General features: G+C 52.8%; 1 protein-coding gene across 1 annotated transcript; it reads right to left on the reverse strand.

Annotated features, from left to right (window-relative positions):
- Positions 1 to 875: 875 nt before the first annotated feature.
- On the reverse strand, positions 876 to 10,324 carry GPR149 (G protein-coupled receptor 149; the record flags this gene model as incomplete). Its single annotated transcript, XM_079315284.1, has 4 exons — positions 9,281 to 10,324; positions 8,253 to 8,445; positions 7,328 to 7,437; positions 876 to 1,448 (listed from the first exon to the last, which is right to left on the reverse strand). Exons 1-4 carry the CDS (start codon positions 10,202 to 10,204, stop codon positions 876 to 878), a joined length of 1,800 nt encoding a protein of 599 aa, XP_079171410.1. The 5' UTR covers positions 10,205 to 10,324.
- Between the last annotated feature and the right edge of the window lie 3,167 nt (positions 10,325 to 13,491).

Consider the following 13,491-nt stretch of genomic DNA (forward strand, 5'->3'; position numbering starts at 1 on the left):
TTTCTGGTCTTATGTCGATTTAGGTGTTGACAAGGACTGCGAGTGAATGAAAACCGCTGTAACTTCCACTTGTGGAGCTGCTCCCTCCTTTTCAAGGTTCCTCCAGGCACAGCGCCCAGTGCCAACAAACACCAAAGTGGGGCTTAACCCTTTATTTAGGATTCCCTTTAGACACACGTGTTCCTCAAATAAACAGGTATATAAATAAATAACTTAAAATCCACTATGGAAAGCGGTAAAGCACTTGGGTATTCGTTATCCCCTTGAGGCAGCATTAACAGTTTGACCGATTGGAAGTGCGCCCAAATGAAGGTGCGCGGCCGGAGCCCGGGTGAGCCGCGCCGCAGCCCGGGTGAGCCGCGCTAGAGCTCGGGTGAGCCGCGCCGGTGCCCGGGTGAGCCGCGCAGGAGCCCGGGTGAGCCGCGCAGGAGCCCGGGTGAGCCGCGCTAGAGCTCAGGTGAGCCGCGCCGCAGCCCGGGTGAGCCGCGCTAGAGCTCAGGTGAGCCGCGCCGGTGCCCGGGTGAGCCGCGCAGGAGCCCGGGTGAGCCGCGCTAGAGCTCAGGTGAGCCGCGCCGGAGCCCGGGTGAGCCGCGCCGGTGCCCGGGTGAGCCGCGCTAGAGCTCAGGTGAGCCGCGCAGGAGCCCGGGTGAGCCGCGCCGCAGCCCGGGTGAGCCGCGCCGGAGCCCGGGTGAGCCGCGCCGCAGCCCAGGTGAGCCGCGCCGCAGCCCGGGTGAGCCGCGCCGCAGCCCGGGTGAGCCGCGCAGGAGCCCGGGTGAGCCGCGCCGGTGCCCGGGTGAGCCGCGCTAGAGCTCAGGTGAGCCGCGCCGGTGCCCGGGTGAGCCGCACCGCAGCCGTGCAGGTGCGGGCCGAGCCCCTCAGCTGCCGCCCTGCTCCCGCTCCCGCTCCCGGTAGGCTGCGTTCAGCCGCTGGATCTCCTCCTGGTGCCCTGCCCTGCCCGGCAGCGGCTCCCGGCTGTTCCGCCGGTGCGCCTCCACCGTGTCGGGGATGGAGATGCTGAGCGCGCTGCCGGGGCAGTGTGAGGGGATGAGCAGCGAGTAGGAGGCGCTTTCGCCCAGCTCGCAGCTCACGAACCTGTTCTCCTTGCGGGAGTAGCGCAGGGACGGTGACCGTGCGTGCGCCGAGGACTGGCTGATGTTGCTGACGATGGACACGGTGTCCAGGTTCTCCTCGTCGTCGCAGATCTCCAGCACCTCCAGGTGAATCTTCACGCTGGTGTCGGCGAAGGCGGCCCGTGGCTCGCCCGCGCTCGGCTCGTGCCCCACGCTCTTGGAGCGGTACACCTCCATCTTCTGCGACACCGGGGCGATCTTCTGCCCCTCGCAGCTCACCTCGTACGTGGACAGGGAGAGGGTTTTGCCGCAGGGGGCCTGAAGGGACACGGTGCCCTGGAAGGCGCACAGGGGAACGGCCAGGGCTCCGGCTGCACGCTGCAGAACAAACCCAAAAATCCATCATCTACCATCCATCCATCATCCATCATCTATCTATCTATCCACCCATCATCCATCATCCATCCATCATCCATCCATCATCCATCCATCATCCATCATCCATCCATCATCCATTCATCCATCATCCATCATCTATCTATCCACCCATCATCCATCATCCATCATCTATCTATCTATCTATCCACCCATCATCCATCATCCATCCATCCATCCACCCATCATCCATCCATCATTCATCCATCCATCCATCCATCCATCCATCATCCATCCATCATCCATCATCCATCCATCATCCATCCATCATCCATCCATCCATCCATCATCCATCCATCCATCATCCATCATCCATCATCCATCCATCTATCATCCATCTATCCACCCATCATCCATCATCCATCCATCCATCATCCATCATTCATCCATCCATCATCCATCATCTATCTATCTATCCACCCATCATCCATCATCCATCCATCCATCATCCATCTATCCATCCATCCATCATCCATCCATCCATCCATCATCCATCCATCATCCATCCATCCATCCATCATCCATCCATCCATCCATCCATCATCCATCCATCATCCATCCATCCATCATCCATCCATCATCCATCCATCATCCATCCATCCATCCCTCCATCCATCATCCATCCATCCCTCCATCCATCATCCATCCATCATCCATCCATCCATCCATCCATCCACCCAGCATCAACCTCTCAGGTGTGCTCAGGCTGTTACCTCCACTTACTGCCTGCTCTTTGCAGAATTTTAGACACCTGGTATTTATGACTTGAAAGAGTTGCAAGAAGTTTTTGTGTTATTACACACCATAGTGTAAGAAGTCCCAAGTGACTGTGACTCACTATGAAATGTACAGAATATGAAAAACAGAGTTTAAATAAAAGCTGATTCCATCAGTGCAAGGTTTTGTCCTGTTGAATCAAACCCTTTGTCTGGAGGGAGAATGAGCAATCTCCACTTGCTGGAATGAATGCTACAGGTCTGGAAAATGAGGTATTTCCCAATTACTTACTGCCTGTTTCTAAAAGTCTTCTCAATTTTCTTTTGAGAAATCAGTATTTACTGTTAAAGTGAAAAAGATCCATCAAGTCTCCTATGTCACTGCCCAGCCACTAACCAGGGAGACAATCTATCATTTCCCACTAGAACAGCTCCAGTGGAAATGTTGTTCAATTCCAGACACCTTTACCAGTTTCTAAACTACAGAATCCATTTGTCCCTGCAAAGCACAATGCTGTGCTCTGGGAGCTCTGTGGGTACAACTGCTTGGACTAAACCCATGGTTATGGGGCCCAAGGGGGGAATAAATGCATTTACCCTGGGTTTAGGTACAGCCAGGTAACACTGATTATTACTGGAATGACTTACAGTATAAACTATTATTAATGAGAATGGAAAGTGGCCTTTGTCTTGTCCTTGATACCATTATTAAATGCCCATTTTTGCTTCTCATGACACATCCATGGCAATAAATAGGAATCCACCAGCAAACCAGACTCTGCTGGTACATCCTGTGCAGAATTTTCCCTGCCACTCCCACGGTTCCCTGCAGTTCAGCTCTTTGCTTTCAGCTCCTTCCCTCACCAAGTTCCACTGCTTGTGGAGAGGATTTCCCACCTCAGGGCATCCCCTGCCCACAATGCCTGGAGAATGTCCTGGCCCTTGGAATCTGGGATTTCACCAGAGAGCTCCATGTACCAGCACAGGCATCTTTTAAAAGCAAAGACCAAAAAAATCCCAGAGAAATAAATCACAAATTTGCTCCTTGCTGAATGCTGATGCATTGTGAGCAGAGATATCTCTGCAGAATCAGTCAAGCAAATCCCCTCATTATTTAATTACACCTTCCAGAGTTCACAGAAGACAGGGAGAGCTGTGGTGGCCATGAGGCAAAACCTGCCCCCATCCCTGTGGGTCAGGAACAGGTTCCTATGGGTCAGGAGACTTTCCTGTGGGTCAGGAGGTTTTCCTGTGGGTCAGGAGGTTTTCCTGTGGGTCAGGAACAGGTCCCTGTGGGTCAGGAGGTTTTCCTGTGGGTCAGGAACAGGTTCCTATGGGTCAGGAACAGGTTCCTATGGGTCAGGAGATTTTCCTGTGGGTCAGGAACAGGTTCCTGTGGGTCAGGAACAGGTTCCTGTGGGTCAGCAGGTTTTCCTGTGGGTCAGCAGGTTTTCCTGTGGGTCAGGAGGTTTTCCTGTGGGTCAGGAGGTTTTCCTGTGGATCAGGAGCAGTTTTCCTGTGGGTCAGGAGATTTTCCTGTGGGTCAGGAGCAGGTTCCTGTGGGTCAGGAGCAGGTTCCTGTGGATCAGGAGCAGTTTTCCTTTGGGTCAGGAGATTTTCCTGTGGGTCAGGAACGGGTTCCTGTGGGTCAGCGGGTTTTCCTGTGGGTCAGCGGGTTTTCCTGTGGGTCAGCAGGTTTTCCTGTGGGTCAGGAACGGGTTCCTGTGGGTCAGCAGGTTTTCCTGTGGGTCAGCAGGTTTTCCTTTGGGTCAGGAGGTTTTCCTGTGGGTCAGGAGCAGGTTCCTGTGGATCAGGAGCAGTTTTCCTGTGGGTCAGGAGCAGGTTCCTGTGGGTCAGGAGGTTTTCCTGTGGGTCAGGAGCAGTTTTCCTGTGGGTCAGGAGGTTTTCCTGTGGGTCAGGAACAGTTTTCCTGTAGGTCAGGAGATTTTCTTGTGGGTCAGGAGCAGGTTCCTGTGGGACAGGGGCAGGTTCCTGTGGGTCAGGAGGTTTTCCTGTGGGTCAGGAGCAGTTTTCCTGTGGGTCAGGAGATTTTCTTGTGGGTCAGGAGGTTTTCCTGTGGGTCAGGAACAGTTTTCCTGTGGGTCAGGAGGTTTTCCTGTGGGTCAGGAGCAGGTTCCTGTGGGTCAGCGGGTTTTCCTGTGGGTCAGGAGGTTTTCCTGTGGGTCAGCAGGTTTTCCTGTGCTGTTCCTGCTCTGGGGCTCACACAGCTCCTGCCTTGCCTTGTGCCACTGGGCCATGCTGCCTTCCCAAACAGAAAACCAGCCATCCAAAACACCTCTGGGGAGTTTGCACTCCTAATTACTTTGGTCAAACACAGCTTGAGAGGAAAAGGTGTATTTTGGGATGTCTCCAGCTTTTTCTTTCCAGAGACAACGAGTTTTCTATTTGTTTTAAAAGAGGCTTAGACTTCTACTTCTTTAAAAATGCAGATGAGCTGCAGTGAAATTAATTACTGCAATGATTTGCCTTTTCTGGGGCTGACTGCAGCAACTGCAGAGCCAAGGGGGTGTGACAGGAGAGACAAGCCCAGCACTTGCCATGGCCTGGCTGGTGCAGACAGAGCTGGATCAGTGTCAGCCAGGGCCAGGAGGTGCAGCACAGCATCCAAGGTGGGGACACCTTGCAGGGAAGGGCTGTGGCAGCTCAACCTTGCCCTCCTGGGCAATATTTCCACTGTCACTGCTCCTCTGCAGCTCCAGAGAGAGCCAAGGGCAGTGGGACTGCAGCAGCAAACACCCACAGAGTGCACATGGCTCTGGGAGCTGAGTGAGGACATGAAGGGAAATGGTACATGTATTTTCCAGCCACAGGAACCTTTTGGAAATCCCAAAGCTGAGCAGGAAGAGCTGGAGCAGCCCTGTGTGCCAGCAGGGCTGCAGTGGCACAAACTCCCTCCAGCAATGAGAACCCCCAAGGCCATTCCTAACTCAGCTTCTGCTCCGTGCTGGTGTTCGAGGGAATGTTCACAACCTTCCTGCACAGAGTGTGGTTATCAGGTTAAAATACTCCTGCCTGTGCTGGCTCCTCCTCACTGAAGTCCCTGGCACAGCCTCCCCTTCTCTTGGCTTGCAGGGCACATAAACAGGTCCTGTGCAGAGTCTCTTCAAAGAGTTTTCTTGAGGCAACCCACTGATGAGGTAGAGAAAAATAATCAGCAAGGCTGGAACAAACTGCCAGCCTGAGGGCACTGAAGCATAGACAAAATAAGGCATGACATATTTACACTCAATCTCTTTAGGAAGGGAGATACAGGGGTATTTTATGAGATGTTAAAGGTATTTTTCACAAATGCAGCCGAGCAGGAGTTAGAAATGACAAGTGCAATTTTCTCTCTGCCTCTCCATTACAGCCATCCTATCATGTATTCAATAAACCCTGCTGCCTCATCCTCTCATGCCACTTTTATTCCACAGAAAACACTTTGATGGAGCAGCTCACAAACAGACAGTGAAGAGACAACCAGCTCCACAGTCACTGCCCAAGGAAGTGCCACTCTCCAAGCCCACACTGCCAGAGGAAACCAAAGGGATCCCCTGCTGAAAGAGCCCAACCAGACCCACTGATCCCACAGCCATGGGCATGGCTGCTCCCCTCCAGCTCTTACAGCTTCTCCTCTCAAAGACAACATCTGCAGTAAGAACCCTGAATTTAGGGACTCTCAGAAAAAAACCTGCATTATGGACTCTCAGAAGAACACCTGAATTCATGGACTCTCAGAAGAACCCTGCACTTATGGACTCTCAGAAGAACTCTGAATTTATGGACTCTCGGAAGTATTTCTTGCAGCAGGATGTGCCCAATGAATGCCAGGGGGAGTCTCCTTCTTTAACACAGTGGGAAATTCAGAGTGATGAGAACAGAGTGACTTTTCTTAGACTTTGGGACTTCCAGACTGGATGGATAAAAGAAATGGCTTTCAACTTTTTCATGTGTGGCCCAAATTGATCTTTCATCCAACACAAACCTGTGCAGTGCATTAAAGTTATTTTTACAAAGCTTGCAGGGGTTTCACACTCTGCCCTTTCCCAGCTGCAAAGCAAATGTCAGCTGTGAAGCTCTGGCAGCTCCTGCTGAATGTCAGAAGCAGGCAGAGCTGTGACTCCAAAGCCTGGAATTTTTACCCCATAGCAGCTTTAGTGCCTGGCACTGGGTTATGCTTGGGAAGGTGTCAGAAGTGGATGAGTTGTGATTCTTTGTAATGCAAAGTGGGAAGAGCATGTCCAAAAGTGCCAGGGACATGGGGAAAGGATTTTCTTCCTTTTTTAAACATCACCTGGAAAGTCCTGCAAGGAGAGCCACAGTTATGAAGCTGATACATGATTTTATTAACCAAGCTGAACGTGGCACGTGAGGCTTTGGCAAGAGCTGGTAGATTAAAACCAGGCTGAGTCATCACTTCCTTTAGCCCCCAAATTCAGGAATTCATCTCTGCACACTTCAACAGAGTGAGCATTGATTTTTTTATGAGAGGGATGATCAGTCACATTTGAAATATCAGCCAAATTCCCACAGATGATGAACTTGTGTTTATCAGATGGGGAGATTCCCATAATTGAATACAAAACCTGATCCATCCTGTGTGTGTGCACAGGCTGAGCAGGGACTGATCTGCCTCTGGAGTCACCCTGCTTGGAGCAGGAGGTTGGATTAGGTAACTTCCAGAGGTCCCTTCCAGCCTGAAGCTTTCTGGAGCTCCTGTCCCACAGACTTCACTGGGCTCTTACCCCACTCCCACCTGCTCTAGTGCCCAACAGCCACTGAATTCCACAGTGAAATCTCTGGAAAGTGTCATCTTTGGAGAGAAACTTCCTATTCATTAAGATAAAGTAACATAATTCATCCTTACTTCTCACCATATACAAATCATGCAGATGCACACAAAATAAGAAAAACCCATGATTAAGAAAATGAGAAATTTTTGCAGGATCATCACCTGCAAATAGGTCTGTGGTTACTAAACATTATCCAACGCTGTATATGAGCTTTACTAAAAAATAGGGCTAATAGAAGTATCAGTGTCAGTGAGAATCATCCCAGCTTGATAAGGAAACTCTTACTATGAGAAAAGAAGAATTGCTGCTTTACCTGCCGCGGGTTCCTCTCGGATTTGCTGCGGCACCAGTCCCAGTCCGAGAGCTCGGGCGTGTGGCTCTCCTCGTGGCACAGCCTCCCCTCTGGGCCTCCAGGGGACACGTCTGGGTGACACCCAGTGCCCCCCTGGCCCTGGCAGGGGCCTGTCCCCGAGCCCCCCGAGCCCAGGGCAGTGCCAGGGCCCCGCTGCTCCCGCTCTGGGCTCAGCAGGCTGGGGCAGGACGGGGAGCTCCCCTCCCTGCTGGGCTGGGGACCCTTCTCCTGGCATGGCCTGTGGAGTCCATAGCCTTGCTGGAAGGACAGCTTGAGCTGAAACCCGCTGCACTTGGCTAAGCAAGGAGGAAAGAAACTCTGTTAGGGGCTGAGAGCAAAAAGGAAAATGGAATTACAAACAAATGACATGCTAAAACATGGAATAAATTATCCAGCTCCTGCTAGGTAATTGGAGGCAATTTTCCCTCCGTAGAAAAAACAAGTTGTTGAGAAGAAAGACTTCTGAGAAGGAACTGCCTTCCAGATGAACTGCAGTCATTCTCTCTGGGAAAGTGGCTAAAAGGGCAGCAGGGGCAGCACAAGCAATTCTGCACCTGGATAATGTGTTTAAAGCAAGTGAAAGCCATGCACTGAGATGGCTTTTCTCTGAGATTCTGGAGTTCTTTTTCCCTGAACCAGCAAGGACTGTCAGGAATTCGTCCACTTATGGTAGAGGACTTTTCACTCCAGAGAATGGGAAATAACTCCCACATCCTCATAAATATTTAGCTCTTAACATTTACAGCTGAGACCAGATGATCCCTGTGACCCACTCTGTTCCTCCAGCAATTTTTACACAGAGCCCAAGGAAAACCAGGGCTCCAAAAGATGCCAAGAAGGTTACCAGGGAAGGTCTGGCAACCTGTGTTACACCTTCCACACTTACTTTTGGCATCTTGTGAAGACACTGCATGGGAGTTGCTGCTGCAGTTGATGATGCAGCCGCAGGGCAGGTGGAGCCAGTGCTGGGACAGGACAAACAGGGGGGTGACTGTGGCAGCCAGCACGGTCAGCAGGAAGCTCAGTGTCTCAAAGGAGAGGCTCTGCAGCCCAGTGGTGTACTGGACAGCCATCTGTATCTGCAAGGCAGAGCATTTTGAAATTTAAATCACTTTGGGCACATGAGAGGCTTCCAGGAACAAAGAGAACATCTCGCTATGAATATGCCACAGCTGTAAGACACAGATTGTCATTAGTGTTTGCTGAGGACAACAGTTCTGGCTCTAACAGAGCAGAGGAAACACGCTGACTGCTCTCCTCTCATGCTGCATTTCTCAGAAAAACCCTCAGTGAGGATAAATATGGGCACTGAGCAGCACTGAGCAGCCCCGTGTGGCACCGAGGAGCCCCAGCCTCACACACCCAGAGCAGGGGTGGCTGCCCCAGAGCTGTGCTGCTGTCCCCTGCTCCCAACAGATCCTTTCCCAGGCTCCTGTCCCCAAACACACACACCTGAACTCCCTCCCACCCCAGCACTACAGAGTTTACAAACCTGCAACCAAACCGCATTTTTCTACCGAGCTGCTGGTTTTGAACCCAAAGGATGTGTGTCAGAGACAGGGCAGAGGGGCTCTTAGCTCAATTCCCAGCCCCAGGATGCTGAGCAAACGCTGTCCCCCAGCTGGGACAGTACTAAAGGGGGACCTTACTGCCCCGGGTATTCACATGACATGGATGAGGTGATGAGAGTGTCAGAGTGATGAACCCGCTCTGCAAACCCACTGGGCAGCAGCTCAACCCATGCAGGGACACAGAGCTGCTGGGGAGGACTTCTGGCACAGCTGCACTACAAGGTACAACTGCCCTACGAGGTACAACTGCAATGGGCACTGCTCATCTGTTTCCATCCACGGCCCGCAGGTGACACCCCGCTGAAACGTGAGCATTGGAAAGTGAAGCCATCTGAGAATTTACCATCATGGGGAGCCAGAGAAGGACTTTGGTCAGTGCCAGGATCAGCGAGAATCGTTTCTGGGCAATGCCCACCGTGAAGCTCCTGCTCTGTGTGCTGCTCTCAGCCTGCCCAAAATCTGCCTGCGAGTTTTGGAACGGCTGCGGGGTTTTGTCCCCTGGCTCCAGCAGTGCGAGGGAAGGGGCAGCAGCCCCGCAGCCCCACGGTGTCCCGGGGCAGGTGAGGGCTCCGGAGCCCTGCAGGTGCTCGGGCTGCAGGTGCTGGGGCTCACCTGAGCACAGCAGCCGCGGGGTGAGGGGAGCGGCCAGCACCGCCAGCAGGGAGAAGCACAGCGAGTACAGCAGGAACACAAAGAGGATGTAGGAGCTGGCACAGTCGGCGAAACAGCCCCAGGACGTGGGGATGTACCTGCCCCAGCCACAGAGAGGCAAAATGCACAGCAGCAAACTGACGGTCCAGATGGTGAGGATGGCCCAGAGCACGCTCACACGGCGCTTGGAGGAGCTGCAGCTCGTGCTGAAGGTGTAGAAGTTGTAAGAAACTATGAGACACCCTTTCAGGTTGCTAGAGATGCCCTGGAATAAATAGATGAACGCTGAGGTGGTGCACAGGGCCTGGGGGAGGACTTCACTTGACCACTGCATGAGCATGAAAATAATCACTGGCACGATGCTGACCAGATCATCTGCTGCCAAAGAGGTCACAATCATCGAAACCGTGGTTTTGTTCTGCAGTTTCAGCAGGGAAACCAGTGAATAAATGCTGCCCAGAAGCGCTGGGAGTGCAATGGCAAAAGTCAAGCAGAACAGCAAGACATTCCAAGGTCTCTGCTCGCTGGGTTTGTCCATAACGCTGTGGTTCTCACTGAAGAAGCTCGTCCCGTTGAGTGACAGATTACCAGGAGTTACCGACATTGTCCTGGACATTTTATTCCTTGCCTTCTCACTGATTCTGCAAGTTTTGACCAGCTGAAACCAGAACTGTCAGCTCCACATCACAAATTTCTTTGTTTTCCTAGACTGTCTTTTGTGGTATCTGATGAAGAAATATTCAGGTGGAAGCAGCCTTAATGGCCAGAACTCACGCTCTCAAAAAGCCAGGCAACAATGAAGTAGTGAAGGTGCTGAAAAAAAAAAAAAAAAAAGAAAGGAATTCTTCCAAATCGCTGCCGTGCTGGCAGGCGGTGAAGGAGGCAGCTCAGGTGCCCACACGGCATTGCCGCTGCCGCTGGGCTGGAGGCAGCAGGGCTCGGGCAGAGCTCGGGCTGAGCAGCTCGGGCACGCACAGCGCAGGCGAGGCGGCGGAGCCCCGCGGGGCGGGGGGCACGGGGAGCCGGGATGATGCGGGATGATGCGGGATGATGCGGGATGATGCGGATGATGCGGGATGATGCGGGATGATGCGGGATGATGCCGGGGTGTTGCCGGGATGATACTCGGATGCTGCCGGGATTTCTCCGGGATGCTGCCGGGATTTCTCCGGGATTTCTCCGGGGTGCTGCCGGGATTTCTCCGGGATTTCTCCGGGGTGCTGCCAGCCCCGGCTCGCCCCGTTGCAGCGGCAGCCCCGAGCAGAGTCCCCGCTAAGCCACACCTCCGGGCCGGCACCGAATCCGATGCAGACACTGCGAGCTGATGTCAGCCCAGGATGTCATTCCCCTAAGTGCCGAGCCGCTCCCGGGCTCCGCAGGGCTGGGACGGATGCTCGTGTTCCCGGGTGAGGGATGCAGGAGGGCTGTGCCCTGCCCCGCCCTGCCCTGCCCTGCCCATCCCATCCCACCCCGCCCTGCCCCGCCCTGCCCCGCCCTGCCCCGCCCTGCCCCGCCCTGCCCCGCCCCGCCCCGCCCCGCCCTGCCCCATTCCCGTCCCACGGATGCTCCGGGCAGGCTCGGGGCATCCCTCGGGAGCAGCAGGGAGCTGTGCGATCCCGCTGCCATCTGCCGGCGCTCGCTCAGCTCAGCCTGGGCTCTCAAAGGTTTCATTCCTCGCACGGTGTACCTGTGATCTGAACTGAGCCTTGCCACTCTCTGTGGCAGCTTTTATCATGACTTACAGTATGGTGAGATCTCCTCCAGTTATCACCACCTCCCGGGTCCCGAATTTTCTAAACAAGCAGGGCTAGAATGGAACAACACAGCTCTGCCAAAAAAGCACAGGTGATGGTGGAGCAGAAGGCTGGAGCCAGGAGGAGCCCCTTGTGTGTGTCCTGGCAGGACTGTGCCAGGCAGGCAGGAAATTGAGAATCCTCAGTGCCTGTTCTTTCCTCCTCTGCCATCAGATGATGGCAGGTCCCAACACCAGAACTGCCCTCCACTGCACATGGATTTATTCCTTATCCTGCTGTGAATTCTCCTCACCCAGGAATGGTCCCAAAGAGAAGATCCATCGAGGTGGGAGCTCCCCTCACACAGATCCCAGCAGGCAGGGAGTGGAGCTCATGGAGCAGCATGAGGGCAGTGATTTGGGGCTTGCTGTGTCTCTGGAGCAGCAGCAGAACACCTGTAACCCAGTGTGCCACCCATCACTGAGCAAACCAGCCATGCCAGCTGCTCAGGAGCCACTCCTGCTCTGGAGGCTCCAAAATATCCATGGCACGTTGGAGAGAAAGCAAATTACTGTTGTGCAGCCTGTAACACCCCACCACTGTGGGAAACTGCACAGGGGGGTTAAATGTAGAATGCAAACTGCTGAAGAAAGAGTTCTCCCTTTCTGAAGGGAGGGAATAAAAAAAGAAGATGGCATATGATTGGAGTGACCAAGCTGTGACCCCGTCTGGAAGCAGCAGAAAATCAGCTGTGTATGTGGAACTTTCTCCAATAATGATGAAATTAATGTTGCTAGAGCCATGTGTAAAAGTGCACATTTCCCTGCTGGGTATTCCCAGAGCTCTGCTGTGGGAAGCTCAGCCCCCCATTGCTCCATCTTCACTTCCCCACCACCTTCTCTCCCACTCAGCTCCAAGGAAGGCAGAGGGAGCAGATCAGGAAATTCAGCCCCAGGATCTGTGATCAAATCGAGTTTTAATGACAGATTGAAAGCTCTGGAACCAAAATCTGCCTCTGGAGGAGCAGGAACTTGTATAAGAACAGCACTGGCCAGCACTGCTCTTGGCTCCATCCTGCATGGGATGGGGACCAGCCCGGGGCTGCCAGCAGCTGCAATCCCTGGAATTTGTGCCTTGGGACCCCTGGCAGGGTCAGGGGCTCCCCTGAACAGCCCAGAGCCCCAGGGAGCAGCACCTGGCAGGACAGAGCTCTGCTGGGGATGCACCTGGAGCTTTCAGGCTGTGCAGTATTGCAAGATCCATCAGGAAGGAAATGCAGAGCTGTGCCACTGCCACTGACATTTATTAATGATTCCAGTTGAGAGAAAGAACTCATGAATATTTTAACGAGATAGTGAGGGGAAACCTCCCAAAGACAATCAAATCACACTTAGCAAAGAGCCTTTCAGCTGCAGTGACAGTCCAGCCTCCCTGAGCTGCACTTTCACTCAGATTGTGGCAGAGCTGCAGGAGCCAGGCTGGTGCCAGAGAGCTGGGCAGTGCCAGCAGGGGCTGTGGAAAGCCTTGCCACAAACATCCTTCTTCAGCCTGGATGGAAACCACGGCTCTGAGATGAAGGTTTCAGAGAAAGATAAAAGAAATAATGCTTGACAAGATGCCAGAGTATTTCCAAACTCTGAATCTTTTCAATTTGTGTGTTTATCCTATTCCCTGGGGCTGATGACAAACGGGACTCTGTGCTCACAGGGAAGTGGAGTCTCCATCTGTGCCACTGTTGGGAAAAGAGCCATCACTGGGGACCCCCACCCCTCACCCTGGGGACCCCCACCCCCTCCAAGGGACTCCCAGCCCCTCATGTGAGCATCATCTGGGGACAAAGAGGGAGCCAAGTGCTTCTGCCCTGCAGATTCCAGAGGTGGGGAGCAGCAGTTCTTCTGGGAGCAGAGTGCTCTGTGCTCCTCACCACAGCATGGCTGCTACTTCATTTTATTTTATTTTATTTTATTTTATTTTATTTTATTTTATTTTATTTTATTTTATTTTATTTTATTTTATTTTATTTTATTTTATTTTATTTTATTTCATTTCATTTCATTTCATTTCATTTTTTCTATTCTATTCTATTCTATTCTATTCTATTCTATTCTATTCTATTCTATTCTATTCTATTCCATTTTATTCTATTCTATCAAATATTTCCCACATCCAT

The sequence above is a fragment of the Erithacus rubecula genome (assembly GCF_903797595.1).
Source record: "Erithacus rubecula genome assembly, chromosome: 11".
Classification (NCBI taxonomy): Eukaryota; Metazoa; Chordata; class Aves; order Passeriformes; family Muscicapidae; genus Erithacus; species Erithacus rubecula.